This window comes from Typopeltis vanoorti, chromosome 16, assembly GCF_054136105.1.
Source record: "Typopeltis vanoorti isolate ZY-2024b chromosome 16, IOZ_Tvanoo_1.0, whole genome shotgun sequence".
Taxonomy (NCBI): domain Eukaryota; kingdom Metazoa; phylum Arthropoda; class Arachnida; order Uropygi; family Thelyphonidae; genus Typopeltis; species Typopeltis vanoorti.
In genome coordinates, this window is record NC_143564.1 from 111,911,399 (window position 1) to 111,925,035 (window position 13,637).

Here is a 13,637-nt window from a genome sequence, read left to right on the forward strand (position 1 = left end):
ATTGTTGTGAGTTCTACAATTGCCTTTTCTTGATGACGGAGCAAAAATCTGATTTTACATACGAAAACCCTAGTTGTCTTTGATAATGATCAACTAAATCAAGAAGCTTAAAACACCAAGATGTCCTGTAACCTTTGACTAAAATCGAGCTATAACAATTTTTCCCGTGGGTTATTCATTAGGCAGTTTAGCTCCATTTAGCACTTGCATCAGTTTCCTGGTCTCAGTGAAATTAATGATTCTCCTTAAATGGTTTCTTCTATCTATTTTCTATTGATCTTACACCTTTCGATAAATGCATCCAGCTTCACGACACTTGCTACCCACATCAATACATTCACGATTCTTCGTGTGTAAAATCTATTCAGGCAATTCAATCATTAAGTGCTTGCTCAAATTCAAGCAAGAGCTTCTTTTTAAATATTACCTTCAATATGAAACAAAAAATAAAATCTCATCTGGATTACCTCACATGACTCTTTCACCAAGTGGTGAGTAAGTGAGTGAGTGGCTAGTCCATTGTACATGCTATCTAATGTCGCATAGAACACCTATGTACGTATAAACTAGCCATACTGATCCATAGGAATTAGATCAAAGACATAAACTGTTTTCTATAGATACATAAAATTTTCTGGCAGTGAATCTTAGACGCAAATATCACATTATATCAAATGTTAAAGATTTATTTATTTCGTATTATAGTACAACGGTCCCCTGCCTTTTACAGGAAGTTACGGAACCATCTCAATCCTTCCCCCTATTATTATACTGACTCGTGACGGGCATAGATGATGAATCAAACCTATGGCTGGAGGGACGGTCTTAACTATTCCTAGAATAGTTAAGACAGACTTAACTATTCTAGGAATAGTTAAGATGGTCTTAATAGTTAACCTAACTGTAATCCGTGTGTGTGTTCACGTGGTCGGTTTGCCTGTTCTGAGGGACGAAACACAAGTTTCCCGGTGAAGAAAGCCCTACTTCCGTATTAAACTCACCTTTCGTCGAAAGAGCCAGATAAAGGTTGCTCACGCCGCTGACAGGATTCGGACCCAGATATTTCCGACCAAAGGGGGCTTTGTCTATACCAAAACAGCTCCCAAGGCTCAGTGTTAAAGATAATCAGTGGGGTCGCTATTCGTGGTTCATGAGCTATTCCATTAATATAAACTCATATAATTGCGAGTTATCACATACAGATTAGCAATCAACAGGTTGCTGATTTGATCATGTTCATGCTAACATTTACTTTCAGTTCTTGCACCACTGTTGTCTAGAAACCCACATCATCATTCCATTGCGATTGACTTGAAAATGTTTTAAATTAACATTTTGGTTCCTGAGGATATTATTTGATTATATTTGATTAGGATATTATTTGGTATTTGTCTTTCTTTTAATATGTTAAATAATATGTTTCTTTTAACTTTGTCAAATGCTTTTTCAAAGTCAATAAATGCAATATGTGTTTCTAAATTGTATTCTCTTCTTTTCTCTATTATTAATTTTAGGCAAAAGTCTAGTCTGGGTCTATACATGATCGTCCTTTTCTAAATCCATTCTGTACTTCTAAAATAAAGTTTCCGGAATATTTCATTAGTTTGCTATTTAAGATTCTGCTATATATTTTGTAACAGAAATTTAGTATACTGATACCAGTTTTTAGGGTCATCTATATTACCTTTTTAAAGATAGGAATCACAATTGCTTTTCTCCATTCTATTGGGGGGACACCAGTTGAATAAATTTTATTTAAAAATAATAACAGTCTTTCTTTGAATCTAGTTCCTGCATATTTATATAGTTCTGAACCTAGATTATCTTCTCCAGGTGATTTTCCGTTTCTTGTTTCTTTCAGGCTGATTTCTAATTCTTCCTTAGTTATTTTCTTTTCATTTTCGTTAATTGTTTGCCAGTTGTCTTTTCTAAAATATGTGTCTGCCCATAATTCTGTGTAGTAATTTAGAAATTGTTCTAATTTCAATTCGGTGTTTAATTTTATGTTTTCTTTGGTATCTGGATTTAAGTGTTTCAAAATCTTATATACATTGGGTCTTATTTTATATAAATCATGTTCTAAATTAGAAACAAATTTATTCCATGTTTCTCTATGTCTTTTTCTGTCTTCTCTTTTAGCTATGGCTCTCTTATTCTTTTATATTCTATTTCATCTTCTAATCTTTTACTGCTAAACCATTTGTGATAGGCGTCTTTTTATTTTTGATTATTTCTTTGATAGTATCATCACAGATCTTCAGTTTTTTCCTTTTATTGAATGTTTTGGTCTTTCCTAAGCTTTCATCTGCTGCTGCATTTAGTATCGTTTTTATATTAAGCCATTCTAGTTCTATTTCTTCATTTTGTTTTATTTTGTCTAGATATTGGTTAATTCTTTATTCATATAGCCATTGTACATTTGTGTCATTCAATAGTCTAGTTTTATAAACAAATGTTTCAATTTTTCTTTCTGTTCTTGTTACTTGTTAATTTTATTAAAACAAGGAAGTGGTCACTGCTTATTTCATATCCTCTGTGAACTCTAACATCTAGTGAAAATTTTGATCTTTTTCATTCAATTAAAAGTCAACTAATATGGATTTCTATCCTCTTGCTGCCCAAGTATATTTATGTATGCCTTTATGTTTATAGAAGGTGTTCATTATTTTTAGGTTATTATAAACTACAAAGTCAATCAATTTTTTACCAATCCTGTTTAGAGTATGTTCTCCATGTGTTCCTATATTATTATTAATTTTCGTGTTTCCAATTCTTGCATTTAAGTCTCCTGCTAAAATTAAATAATAATTTTTATTTATTTTATTATATATGTTTTGTAGCCGATTATAAAAATCAATATTTTTTATTTTATTCTATTGTTATTTTTTTAAATAAAGAAATATTTACTGAAGAAATGTTTACAATTAAATAATTTTCACTGTGGTTAATTTGTGTATTACTTTTAATTTTAATTAAAAATCAATATTATCATGTTCTCTTCCTTCTTCTGGGTCATATAAACCAATTTTTGTTAAATAGCCTCTATCTATTTTTATTCTAGCTTCTATTATTCTTTCATTCCATAATTTATAATGTTCTAACTGTTTTGAAAGGGAGTTATGAATCCAAATCATGACTCCTGCTTGTGTTTTTGGTCTCTGTCGACTCCATGTATATCATATTAAAATTTTCGGTTGTCATAGTTCCTTTTAATTTTTTTTTGTTTGTTTTAGTGATTACTGCTATTTTAAAATTTCTTTCATATAATAATTGGTCTAATTCTACTTTTTTATATGCTATTCCTCTTACATTCCAGTTTGCTATGTGTATAATATTTTGTCGTTTCCATTTTTGTTTTGCCTTTTCCATTCCAAGGTCGTTTCCCACAGATTCAATCCGATTATCTTTTTCTGTCAACTTACAAGTAGAATTATGTTCTCCATGTCAGGGGACTAGCCTGACGATGAAATAGTTCAGTGGTAGGACTGCTACCTTAAGGCTTCTGAACTAGCCTTCTTCCGAATTTAAACACATAGGAGGAATAGGGTATATTGAAGGGGGAAAGAGTAGATTATAAAAGAATTATAGTGAGGTTTATAGAGAGGGCAGAGTTGTAAGGCCAGAAATGAAAATACCCCATGGCCCTCGAGTACTCTAATAGCATAAGGGTCATAAGATAAAAAGAGTTGGCTGATAAGGCTTTATAGGAAAGATTAAAGTAAGTGGATCTTCCTCTAAGTAGAAGAAGGAGACGATAGCTAGGGCTGCATCTATCCTCTCAGATTCGGCCTTCCAAAGGTAGGCCGAATCTGCGGATCAGTGGATGTAGTAGTATTGATAGTATTGACCCTCCTACATATAAGATATCAAAATACCTAGCATCCACCTTAAAAGGTTTAGCAGGAAAATCTCCTTGCATTAAAAATTCTATGGATTTCGTCTCAAAAATTAAAAATATAAAGCACGAGAATTCAGATATTATGGAGAGCTTTGATGTAGTGGCACTCTTTACAAATGCTCCAACTCAAGAGGTTCTCAATATTTTAAGTAACAAGATCTCAAAAACTTCGTTTTCTCTGCTGTCATATTGTATTAATTCAGACTACTTTAAGTTTGAAGAAAAAATTTATTACAAAATAAGGAATTAGCAATGGGAAGCCGCCTGTCTCTAACATTAGCCAACATTTTTTTCGAGCATTTCGAAGAAAAGGCCATCTCTACTGCCACACTTATATCTAAAATCTGGCTCCGTTTTTCGTGGATGACATATTCCTTATTTGAGAATACGGTATAGATAATCTTCATATTTTTTAAATCACTTAAAAAACTTCCACCCAGGCATCAAATTTACTATCAAAATTTAAGAAAATGGATCTCTGCCGTTTTTAGACATCAAACTTACTAAGATGTCTGACTCCTTAAAAATCCCAATCTTCAGAAAATCAACCCACACACGGATAGATACCTGCGTGCATCCTCACACCACTATCCAGCACAGAAGTTAGGTATCATCTCCACTCTGGCTCATTTTGCCAGATCTCTATTGTCAGATGACCAGGAGCTGAAAAATGAACTACAACATCTCAAAACAACCTTCACAAATAATGACTACTCTTGGAAAACTGTCAATAAACAACTATACCGCCGTGCTCAAAACAACACGGAGACACAGGACAACCTCAAAGGTTATATCTCTTTACCGTACATCAGCTCGATCTCCCGGAAACAAAGAAGAATTTTGAAAAAATGTAATATAAAAACGTGCTTTTCTACTCTTCCTAAACTTAGACCAATTCTGAGCCAAACCGAAACAGGCTCACAACCATCTTCAGTTTCCATGTGTATGTAAAATCAAATGCGACTGTGGGAACCATATTATGGCCAAACTGAGAAGTCCATCTTCCTGCGTCTCGAAGAACATCAGAAAGACATCGCTCATTGTAGAACCAGAGCAAGCGCCCGCTCAAGCCATGTCCTGTTCTTCGTGAACACAAATAATGAAAGCCACCAACACGAAATAGACTGGAATATAGCATCAAGCATTCATATATGCCACGATGAAGTATAACGCCGCATTGTTGATTCCAAAGAAATTATCCTAAACTGTTCTCGCATAAACAGTAACCTTTGTTATAGTTTACCAGACTCACATAGCTCTGCTATCAGATACTGGCGTACTGGTGAAGTCACCTGCTTGCATATGCCTAACAATGGAACTTTAGCCAGGACTGATGCTTCAGTTCAAACTTAATTGCAGCTCATAGTCGTTTTTCTAGTGGTATAATGTTTCTTTAGGGTTTTTTATGTTTGCTTTTAATATTCTCACGCCCAGAGAAGTTGGCATTCCGAAGAAACATGTTGTGTGTTAAATGAAATTAATTTTTTTTTTATTCTCGGAATTCAGTCAGTAAATAATATGAACATATCTACATATCGAGTAAATATAGCTGGTAATCATATATATACGTGGGCTGTTCAATAAGTAATAAGACTAATTTTACTGTGGCGAAACCACTCATCACAATATTAATTTCTGTTGAATAAAGAAATGTTGCTGCATGTATTAACAAAAGAGGTTGATAGATAGCATATACGGGCTGATGTGCCAGAGTGTCACGTGACTAAACGCGAGTGCAAATCGGCGCGCCTTGAGGTTCGACCAGTCTTCGAAATGGAGGCGTCCTTGGAACAGCGTTATGCGATTAAATTTTCTGTGCGTTTGCAAAAATTGGCATCGGACACTTTTAACATGATACGCGCAGCTTTCCACTATGAAGCAATGTCGAAGGCAAGTGTTTTTCGCTGGCATAAAACTTTTAAGGAAGGAAGGCAAAATGTGGAAGATCTTGAACGTGAGGGAAGACCTTGAACGTCCATCACAGAGACAATGATCAACACAGCAGCAATTATCATCAAGCACGTCAAAAGAAAGCGTCCATTGCTGAAGAATGGCTTCTTATTGCATCACGATAATGCAAGGCCACATATTGCTGGTTGTGTAGTAGACGTTTTGCAGAAGAACAACACAGATATCCTACCACACCCTCCGTACAGTCCTGATCTCGCACCGTGCGATTTCTGGCTGTTTCCTCAACTCAAGAAACCACTAAGAAGCCACCATTTCGAAAGCAACAAAGCATGTGTAAAAGCTGCGGAGGCAGTTTTGAAAGAACTCTCAAAAAACGGACTCTCACATATGTTTAAGAAGCGGACGCAACGTTGGGACAAATGCATCGCGTCTCTGGCGCCGCCCCCGAGTTCTGGCTGGTAATCCGGTAAGCTGGTAAGACAAAAAAAGTGACATAAAAACGTTTCAAATTTCGGCTTATCTTTATATATATATATATATATATATATATCTTAAATCTCTTTCGGGCAGCCTAGCAGAGGAAGCAAAGGTGAGTTCCACTGAACTGCACATTTAAGTAAAATGAAAAATATATCTATCAGTTAACGCTTTTTATTCCCTTATAGGGAGTTGGTGAGGCCTGCCTAAAAACCATATCTGGCTTTTGGAGACTGAGTGGCAATTCAATCTCCACCGGTAGCCAAAGAGAGATAGCTGGTCCATGTCCATCACTAATTATAGCAGTCACCGATCAAGAGGCTGGAAAACAAGCGCTGCCATCTGTTGGTACCTAACCCTAACAAGATATGTTACTGTCTGATATAATGTGGGTTCTACAGTCTATTTTTTTTTTTTTGAGTTTCCCGAAAACCCCGAGTTTCCAGGAGGAAAAACCAACTTGCCATGCCAGAGATCGACTAACTCGGGAACCAGTCGAAGAAAGGTTTAGAGAAAGTTCCTCCAGTCGGCGACTAGACTTGAACTTAAGTCAAACTTCGAGTGACCAAGCACAGAGGAGGCAAGCGCCACTTCCTCTGAGCTACATAGTCCTACAGGCATTCACATTTAAGTAATAAATGCAAATTCCTTTGTAATCTTCAAATCGGTAGGCATCTACTTTCCACCATTCATCATGTTACAACAATAAAAACTGTTATGCAGGACGGTTGCATGTAAGGGCCTGGAACCAGAGACGTTAGTAACGAATCTGGACCTCTCATGATCAATTGGCGTTTAATCGTGAAGCCACTTATTTTGCCAGTTTTGACTAAAGGTAGACGAAATACAATGTCTGCAGATGAGATCTCGGTTTTGGAGAGGAGACCAGGTAACCTCTGCATTGCGAGTTTGTCCCCTTTCCCTGCATGCCCAATTTACTTTTATCTCTTCCTCACTAGACACAATAGATCCCAATCCAAAGAAATAAGAATTTACTACCGATCACAAAACTTCTTCCCCCAAAAAATACAGATATTTATTAAAAACAAAATAATCCACAAAAATCTAAACAAAACACAAACGAAAAACAAAAATAAAACCAAAAGTACACAAAATAACTCATCATCATTTGTTCTTACCAAAAATAGCTTCCACATCCACTCGAGTAACATGACTGACCTAAAAAACAATATAAAGAATATTCCCATCATCTACAGTCATTTAACCAGAATTACTATTCTTATCATAACCCAAAGTGACAACCTGAACATCAATCCCTGTCTACCTCACCTGCCCAAACTACACACACATTACAGTTCTTTTTGCTACAAGGGTAACACTTGTACTGTACATTCATCTGGAATGACGTACTATTACAAAGAACGCAGAACGAAGAATCTCTCCTCCATGTTTAATCTACTTTGGCTCAAAATTTCCCTACTAAACATGACTTTATTCAGTAGAGATATCCTAATATTCTGGCTATTCGTCCTGGGGATTTCAATGTCCAGAACTTAATTTGGATTCTTTTCTCTAAAATCACTGATCAAATAGGCAGGGATGCCCACCAGAATACTTCACAAGCTTCTCGAATTTGTTAATATACTTCATGTTTTCCTAACAAGTTCAGCTTCCAAGTATGGTATGGATGTCACTTCTCCTTCTGGTAACTCAAATTACAACCTCGTACAAGTGACTTTTGCCACAGAACAACCTGCACTCACCAGTTCAACCTTTACTAGTTGGCATATCTCTTGGTACTACAAAGGGTTCCAGATAGGCCGACCTCTGTGACTTCTATTCTTACTTTCCATGGTCTGAATATTGTTTCAGTTCTGATCGAAACCCCTGCTTAGACTAAATAACAGAAATTATGCTTTCAAGAATGAAGGTCTTCAACTCTTATTTCACACCAAATTTATCTCAGCTGTAGTACTCAAAATGTACCAATGCAGTAAAAGAAATAACTTCATACTACAAATGGCTCAAGACCGAAATAGTGCTACGCACTCCACCTATACTGCAGCTTACAACCAACTGTAAAAGAATCAACACTAAATCTAAATCAGACTTTTAAAGTGCAAAAGACAGCAAACGCATCTCCTATCCAAATGGCAGTTTCTCATTCTGGGCTCTTACCAAGACAATTGGGTGCAACCTTTTCCCAACCCAAGTTTCCATTACTTCACATCTGGACAGCACTGTAGTCACTGCACCTAAAGACACGGCCGAGTTTCTGGCATCGCTATTCTCTTCTAATTCATGAGTTGATGACAGGGGTAAAGTTCCCTGCACCCCACTAAGAATGGCTCTCTCCATATCATCCACAGGGCCGCGCCGTGCAGTTGTGCCGATTATGCCCCGCACAAGGGCGCTTGAAGATAAGGAGCACCATTTCACCACGGGAAATAATGAAAAAAATATATATAAATTACTTATTCTTGAATTATATTGTACTTTATATATTACAAATTATAGTTAATACAATAAAAATGAAATTTAAAATTATCATGAATTCTTAATAATCTAACAATATTTTTAACTTAATACATCACCAGTTTTATTATAATTTGTTTGAAGTGAAATGTTATCAATATTTCCACAGATTTTATTTCACAGACTAAGCATCGACTCTGCAAAAATTGTATAAATATTCTCGATTGATTAATGAAATTATAATGTTCTACTATTGTTAAATAAAATTTATTTTTATGTATGAGTGTAAACTGTCTTGTACTTTTAACAAAGTAACATTTTTCGCAAAATTTTTTTATGGAAACTTATTTTATGGGGCACTTAAAAAGTTTTGCACAAGGGCACCTCCTACCCACGTTGCTGCACTGTTAGTCCTCCATCAGCCAGAAGTCCGACGAATCATGTGGGGAATGATTCGGGTATCTTTCCAGAAGAACGTGAACATAAACGAGGAATGTGAACTGATGGTATCCCACTTATTGTGTTAAAACCTTATGGCCCTGAACTAACACACATTTTCTATCGCCTCTTCATGCTATCATATTTAACATAATTTAATACATCTGCCCTGCAAATGGAAACCAGCCCACGTCTAGCATATCCCAATGAAAGGTGATGAAAGTCAATCAGTGAACAGCCATCCAAAAATTATGGAGACTGTCATCAACAACTAACTCTCCACCTAGAGACCTACCAGCTAATCAGTGACCAGCAGTACAGATTCTGCACCTTGGCACTCACAGCTGATCTTCTAGCTTACACCACCGACCTCTGGACGAATGCCATGGAAAAATTCGAATAAACTGACGTGGTTGCCGTTGACATTTCAAAGACATTTGATCTGGTTTGGCACATGGACCTACTTAGCAAACTGCTATCCTATGGCCTACCTTTCACTCGGATAATGGATTGTTAACTTTCTCATGCATCACTCACTCAGTGTTATGGTGGACAGTTTTCTCTTCTAAGGTTTTTCTACCAAAGCAGGAGTATCAAACAGTCCCATTCCCACTCTCTTCCTCTTGTATATAATTGACATGCTGTTATAGACTTCCAATCCAATCCAGGGCTTGGCTAATGGCAGTACACTCCATTCCTCATTTTTATTAGACATGCTCTTTAATGCTAAAGTATGAAAGGTCTCTAGATTCACAATGAGAAAAAATTATTTAATGAAATGTGAACAGATTCCTTTTTTTTCTTCTTATCATCTTGTCCACACATTGCACTATTCTGCTCTAGGTCTCTCGTGTGTCGGTAAGATATTAAAAATATGAAATTTCATTTTGTTCCACACATCTAGAATGAAGTTATTTGCTGTGTATAATATCAGAAAGTTTTTCAAGTTTTAATGCTGCAAACAGTCCATAAAATGAAAAGTAGAGAGGAGTGGACAAATTTTAATACAGGATACCGAATTTCCTTTAAATTCGTTATTCCAGATTCAAGAATCAACTTTCGTATCGCAGAAAAGAAAAACAGATCTGATAGTTTTATATGCAATTTGATGAACGCATTTCAGAAGATTAAGTAGTATGCAAAGTTAACATCACTTTAAGGTTTGTTGAAGACCGATCTGAGTTCGATTCTACTTGGCGACCAAGGGAACTGTTTCTAGACTACAGAAATTCGCACTACCTCAGACAATAATATACATTGCTCGGGATATTGACTTTTGTCTTCCGTACTCTCCTCGCAGATGTGAAGTAAAATAATAGAAGTCTTGGGTTAGTTATCTGTGATTTGTTGTTTGGCGATATTAGTTGCCCTAGTCACAAAAAAAAAAAAAAAATGAAGTACTAAATTTATTTTATTTTATTTAAAAAAAAAATCCACTAACATCTTTTACGCGCAAAAGAGAGTAGGCGAATCTCCTTTAGTTCTAATTTTACAAAAATAAGTTTAAAATGTGTCGATGTGTTATTCAATATATCGTTTTATGTGGATGAGTAGTAAATGCCATGCGGTTTTAACTTCGCTCTTTTATTTGACGATGATAAAATTTCAAAAAAAAAAAAAACTGACCGATTTTCTCACCTGCTGAGAAAATCATCTACAATCATCCTCTACCCTGCTTAATAAAAATATGAGGTGATATAAAATCATTCTCTTTTTGTTCTGATTATAGCAAACCTCTTATCCAATATCCACAACGATACCGTCGTACTAATTCACGATATGACTATAGTGTGGTGTTTAAGGTGTACATGAAAAATTAGCTCTGCGTAATTTTTTGTCTTTTTTTTTTTTAAATAAAAAAAGCAAAATCGTCACCAGTTATTTACAAAACAAAACAGTCTTGTGGTCAAAACTAAAGGCATTTAACTATGTGGTGTAGTGACGTCATCTGACAACTGGTCTCATCGTATCATTCAGTGTCCATCCACCTTAGTTTGTTCCTAGTGTGGGCTGGGTGATTGAGACAGCTGTGTTGCTGTGTTCTGAAAACAAATTTCGTTTTATTATTTAAGTTTTTGTACAAATCTTTAGTTTTTATTAGGTTGAAAATATTATAGTTGCAGAGAACAAAATTTAATCTTTCAACAAATTTTGAATCATAGTTCATTTTAATATTATAATTATAAAACTTTATGACATGGTATGTGTGTTTAATTCGAATATTGCATTTTATTACGTTGCTTTACTAGTTTTTATTTTTCTAATAATTATTACCTCGCTTGATTGTTAATGTGCACTACAAAGTAACAACTGGCAACATATAAAATTGTTCATATAATGTTAGATGTTGTAATAGTTCCTGCTAGGTATGAACCGTGTAGTGCAATTTATTGAAATGCGAATGTTTACTTCATATGCTTAGAAGTATTTGTAGAAAGATAGAGCTGCATAATTATGTATTCTATTCGATACGAATAGAATACATAATTATCCCCCCTTCCCTCGGAAATACATTTGTATATATGTGTTAACTCTTGTGTGTATAAGTGTGTTAGAAATATGGAATAAGTATATAAGATATATTTAATGAGAAGGCATTTTTTTGGGGGGGTGATATGAGATTGCTATTTATGGCCTAAATATAATTTCATATTCTAGCTATCTACATAAAATATCTCAGGTGAAAACACATTCAATAATGTATTCAAATCTACAGCATAATAACTATACAGACAGTTTCTCACTGAAGTTGGGTTATATCAGAAAAATTTTTGTAACAAGAAAGTTAAGCTTAGATCATAAATACATCAGGATGTGGTGTTTACATTAATTTATAAATTCTGTGGATGATACATCCAATAATTAATTGGATTGTATCTTCTACAGCCTTCTAAATATAATTTCTGCAGACTTCTAAATATATTTAGAAATGCAAAGGGTAATTATATAATATAAAGAATGGAAAGGTATTAATGTTATTTATTAATATTTCATTATATCATAAATGGGATATTGAGTATGTTTTAGGTATCAAAAGGCACTTTCTTTCAAGTTTCAAAGCACATGGGGAGAAAAAAAAAAAAATTCAGATCAGTTTGTTATACTGAAATCATTATAATATATTGTAATGATTTCAAAATAACTTCTCGTGGTAATAATTCCATATTGTGTGCAATGCATAATCGTATGTAATTCACAGTGATATCTGGCCACTTACTTTCCAGATCATACTGTACTAATTTATCTCTGCTGACACTAAATGGACTAAGAATTATCAGCTGGCAGATGGAAAGTTGAGAAAAAAGAAGAGATTTGTTGCTTACTTTTGACAATCTGCAAATTTCGCATTTTTAATACATTACGTAACAAGATATAAATTATCGCTATGCATCTTGAGAGAGAGTTGTTTATTTTTTTAAATTCCACTCATGCATGAAAAATGGGTGGCAGTACATTTTAGTGCCATGGGTGAAATAAGGGTTAGCCAATTTCTGAGAACTCTGAGACTAGATGTGGAAATTTTTCTAGCCACTTAACGTCTCCATTAAGTAAGTTGGTATTCGCTTTTCAGGTAATGAGTCATCTACTAAAAGACATTCACAGATATCTCAGGCAACAACCATTCATATCTGCAGTCTGTCTACTGTGAATATGAATCAGATGTTTGAGTCTGAGAGCAGAAACCTCATACAACTAACCAACTAAGTGGACAAATGGCTCATATCAGTGGAAATATCCATAGAGAATGCATCAGCAAAAATTGACCATCTGTGCTGAAAGTGAATTGGTGTTGACTGGTGAGAGAACAGTCATTTACTTGACCTTTATCCCCTCAGAACTTTTAGGGATGCCATCCCAGAAGTAATAACTAAATTATATGGTTTGATGGATTTGCAATTTGAATAGAGTTAGTTGTTCAGAAGTTGAATAACACTTGGAGTAGAAGAGGACAGACTTAATTCTTAAATATTAAGACTGCAATTATACCAAGAAAGATTAAAATTCTGAGTATTCTCAGAAGTAAGGGTGAGATAAAAAGATTTTGGAGAGAAAAATAAGGCATCTGCATTTTCCTAGCATTGAAGCTTTACAAATTTATCAGAATCCTTTTGAAAAATGTAGGTTATTTTGTATTCTAGAATTCTTAATTTGTGTAATTCAGGATTTGTCAAATGAGAAAGAGGAGTATACATTGCACTGCCATGAAAAACTGGATTGGATTCTCTTAGTTGGAGATGGTTGTGATAATAGCAGGAAGAGAGTAGATGAAGGAATGGAACCACCCTAATTACCCCGGAATTAGTTTTAAAATGAAGAGGCATTCACTATCATGCTAAATTTGCAGTGATTGATTTAACACCAATCATTTCATCAAAAATTCCTGATATTTCTTTTTAAAACTAACTAGTCTGAAACAGCTGAATGCTGATGACAGTGTTCAGACCATGTTGTGTTGGACTGAGTATTTTTAGTGGTG

At 34.8% G+C, this 13,637-nt stretch overlaps 1 protein-coding gene across 1 annotated transcript in view; it reads left to right on the forward strand.

Annotated features, from left to right (window-relative positions):
* Nucleotides 1-11,138: 11,138 nt before the first annotated feature.
* Nucleotides 11,139-13,637, forward strand: part of LOC150098265 (DET1- and DDB1-associated protein 1) — a 91,876-nt gene continuing 89,377 nt past the window's right edge. The window contains exon 1 of the mRNA XM_090406197.1: nt 11,139-11,360. Coding sequence (XP_090262323.1) covers nt 11,358-11,360 — 3 coding nt within the window. The 5' untranslated portion in view covers nt 11,139-11,357. The remainder of the gene's footprint in view (nt 11,361-13,637) is intronic.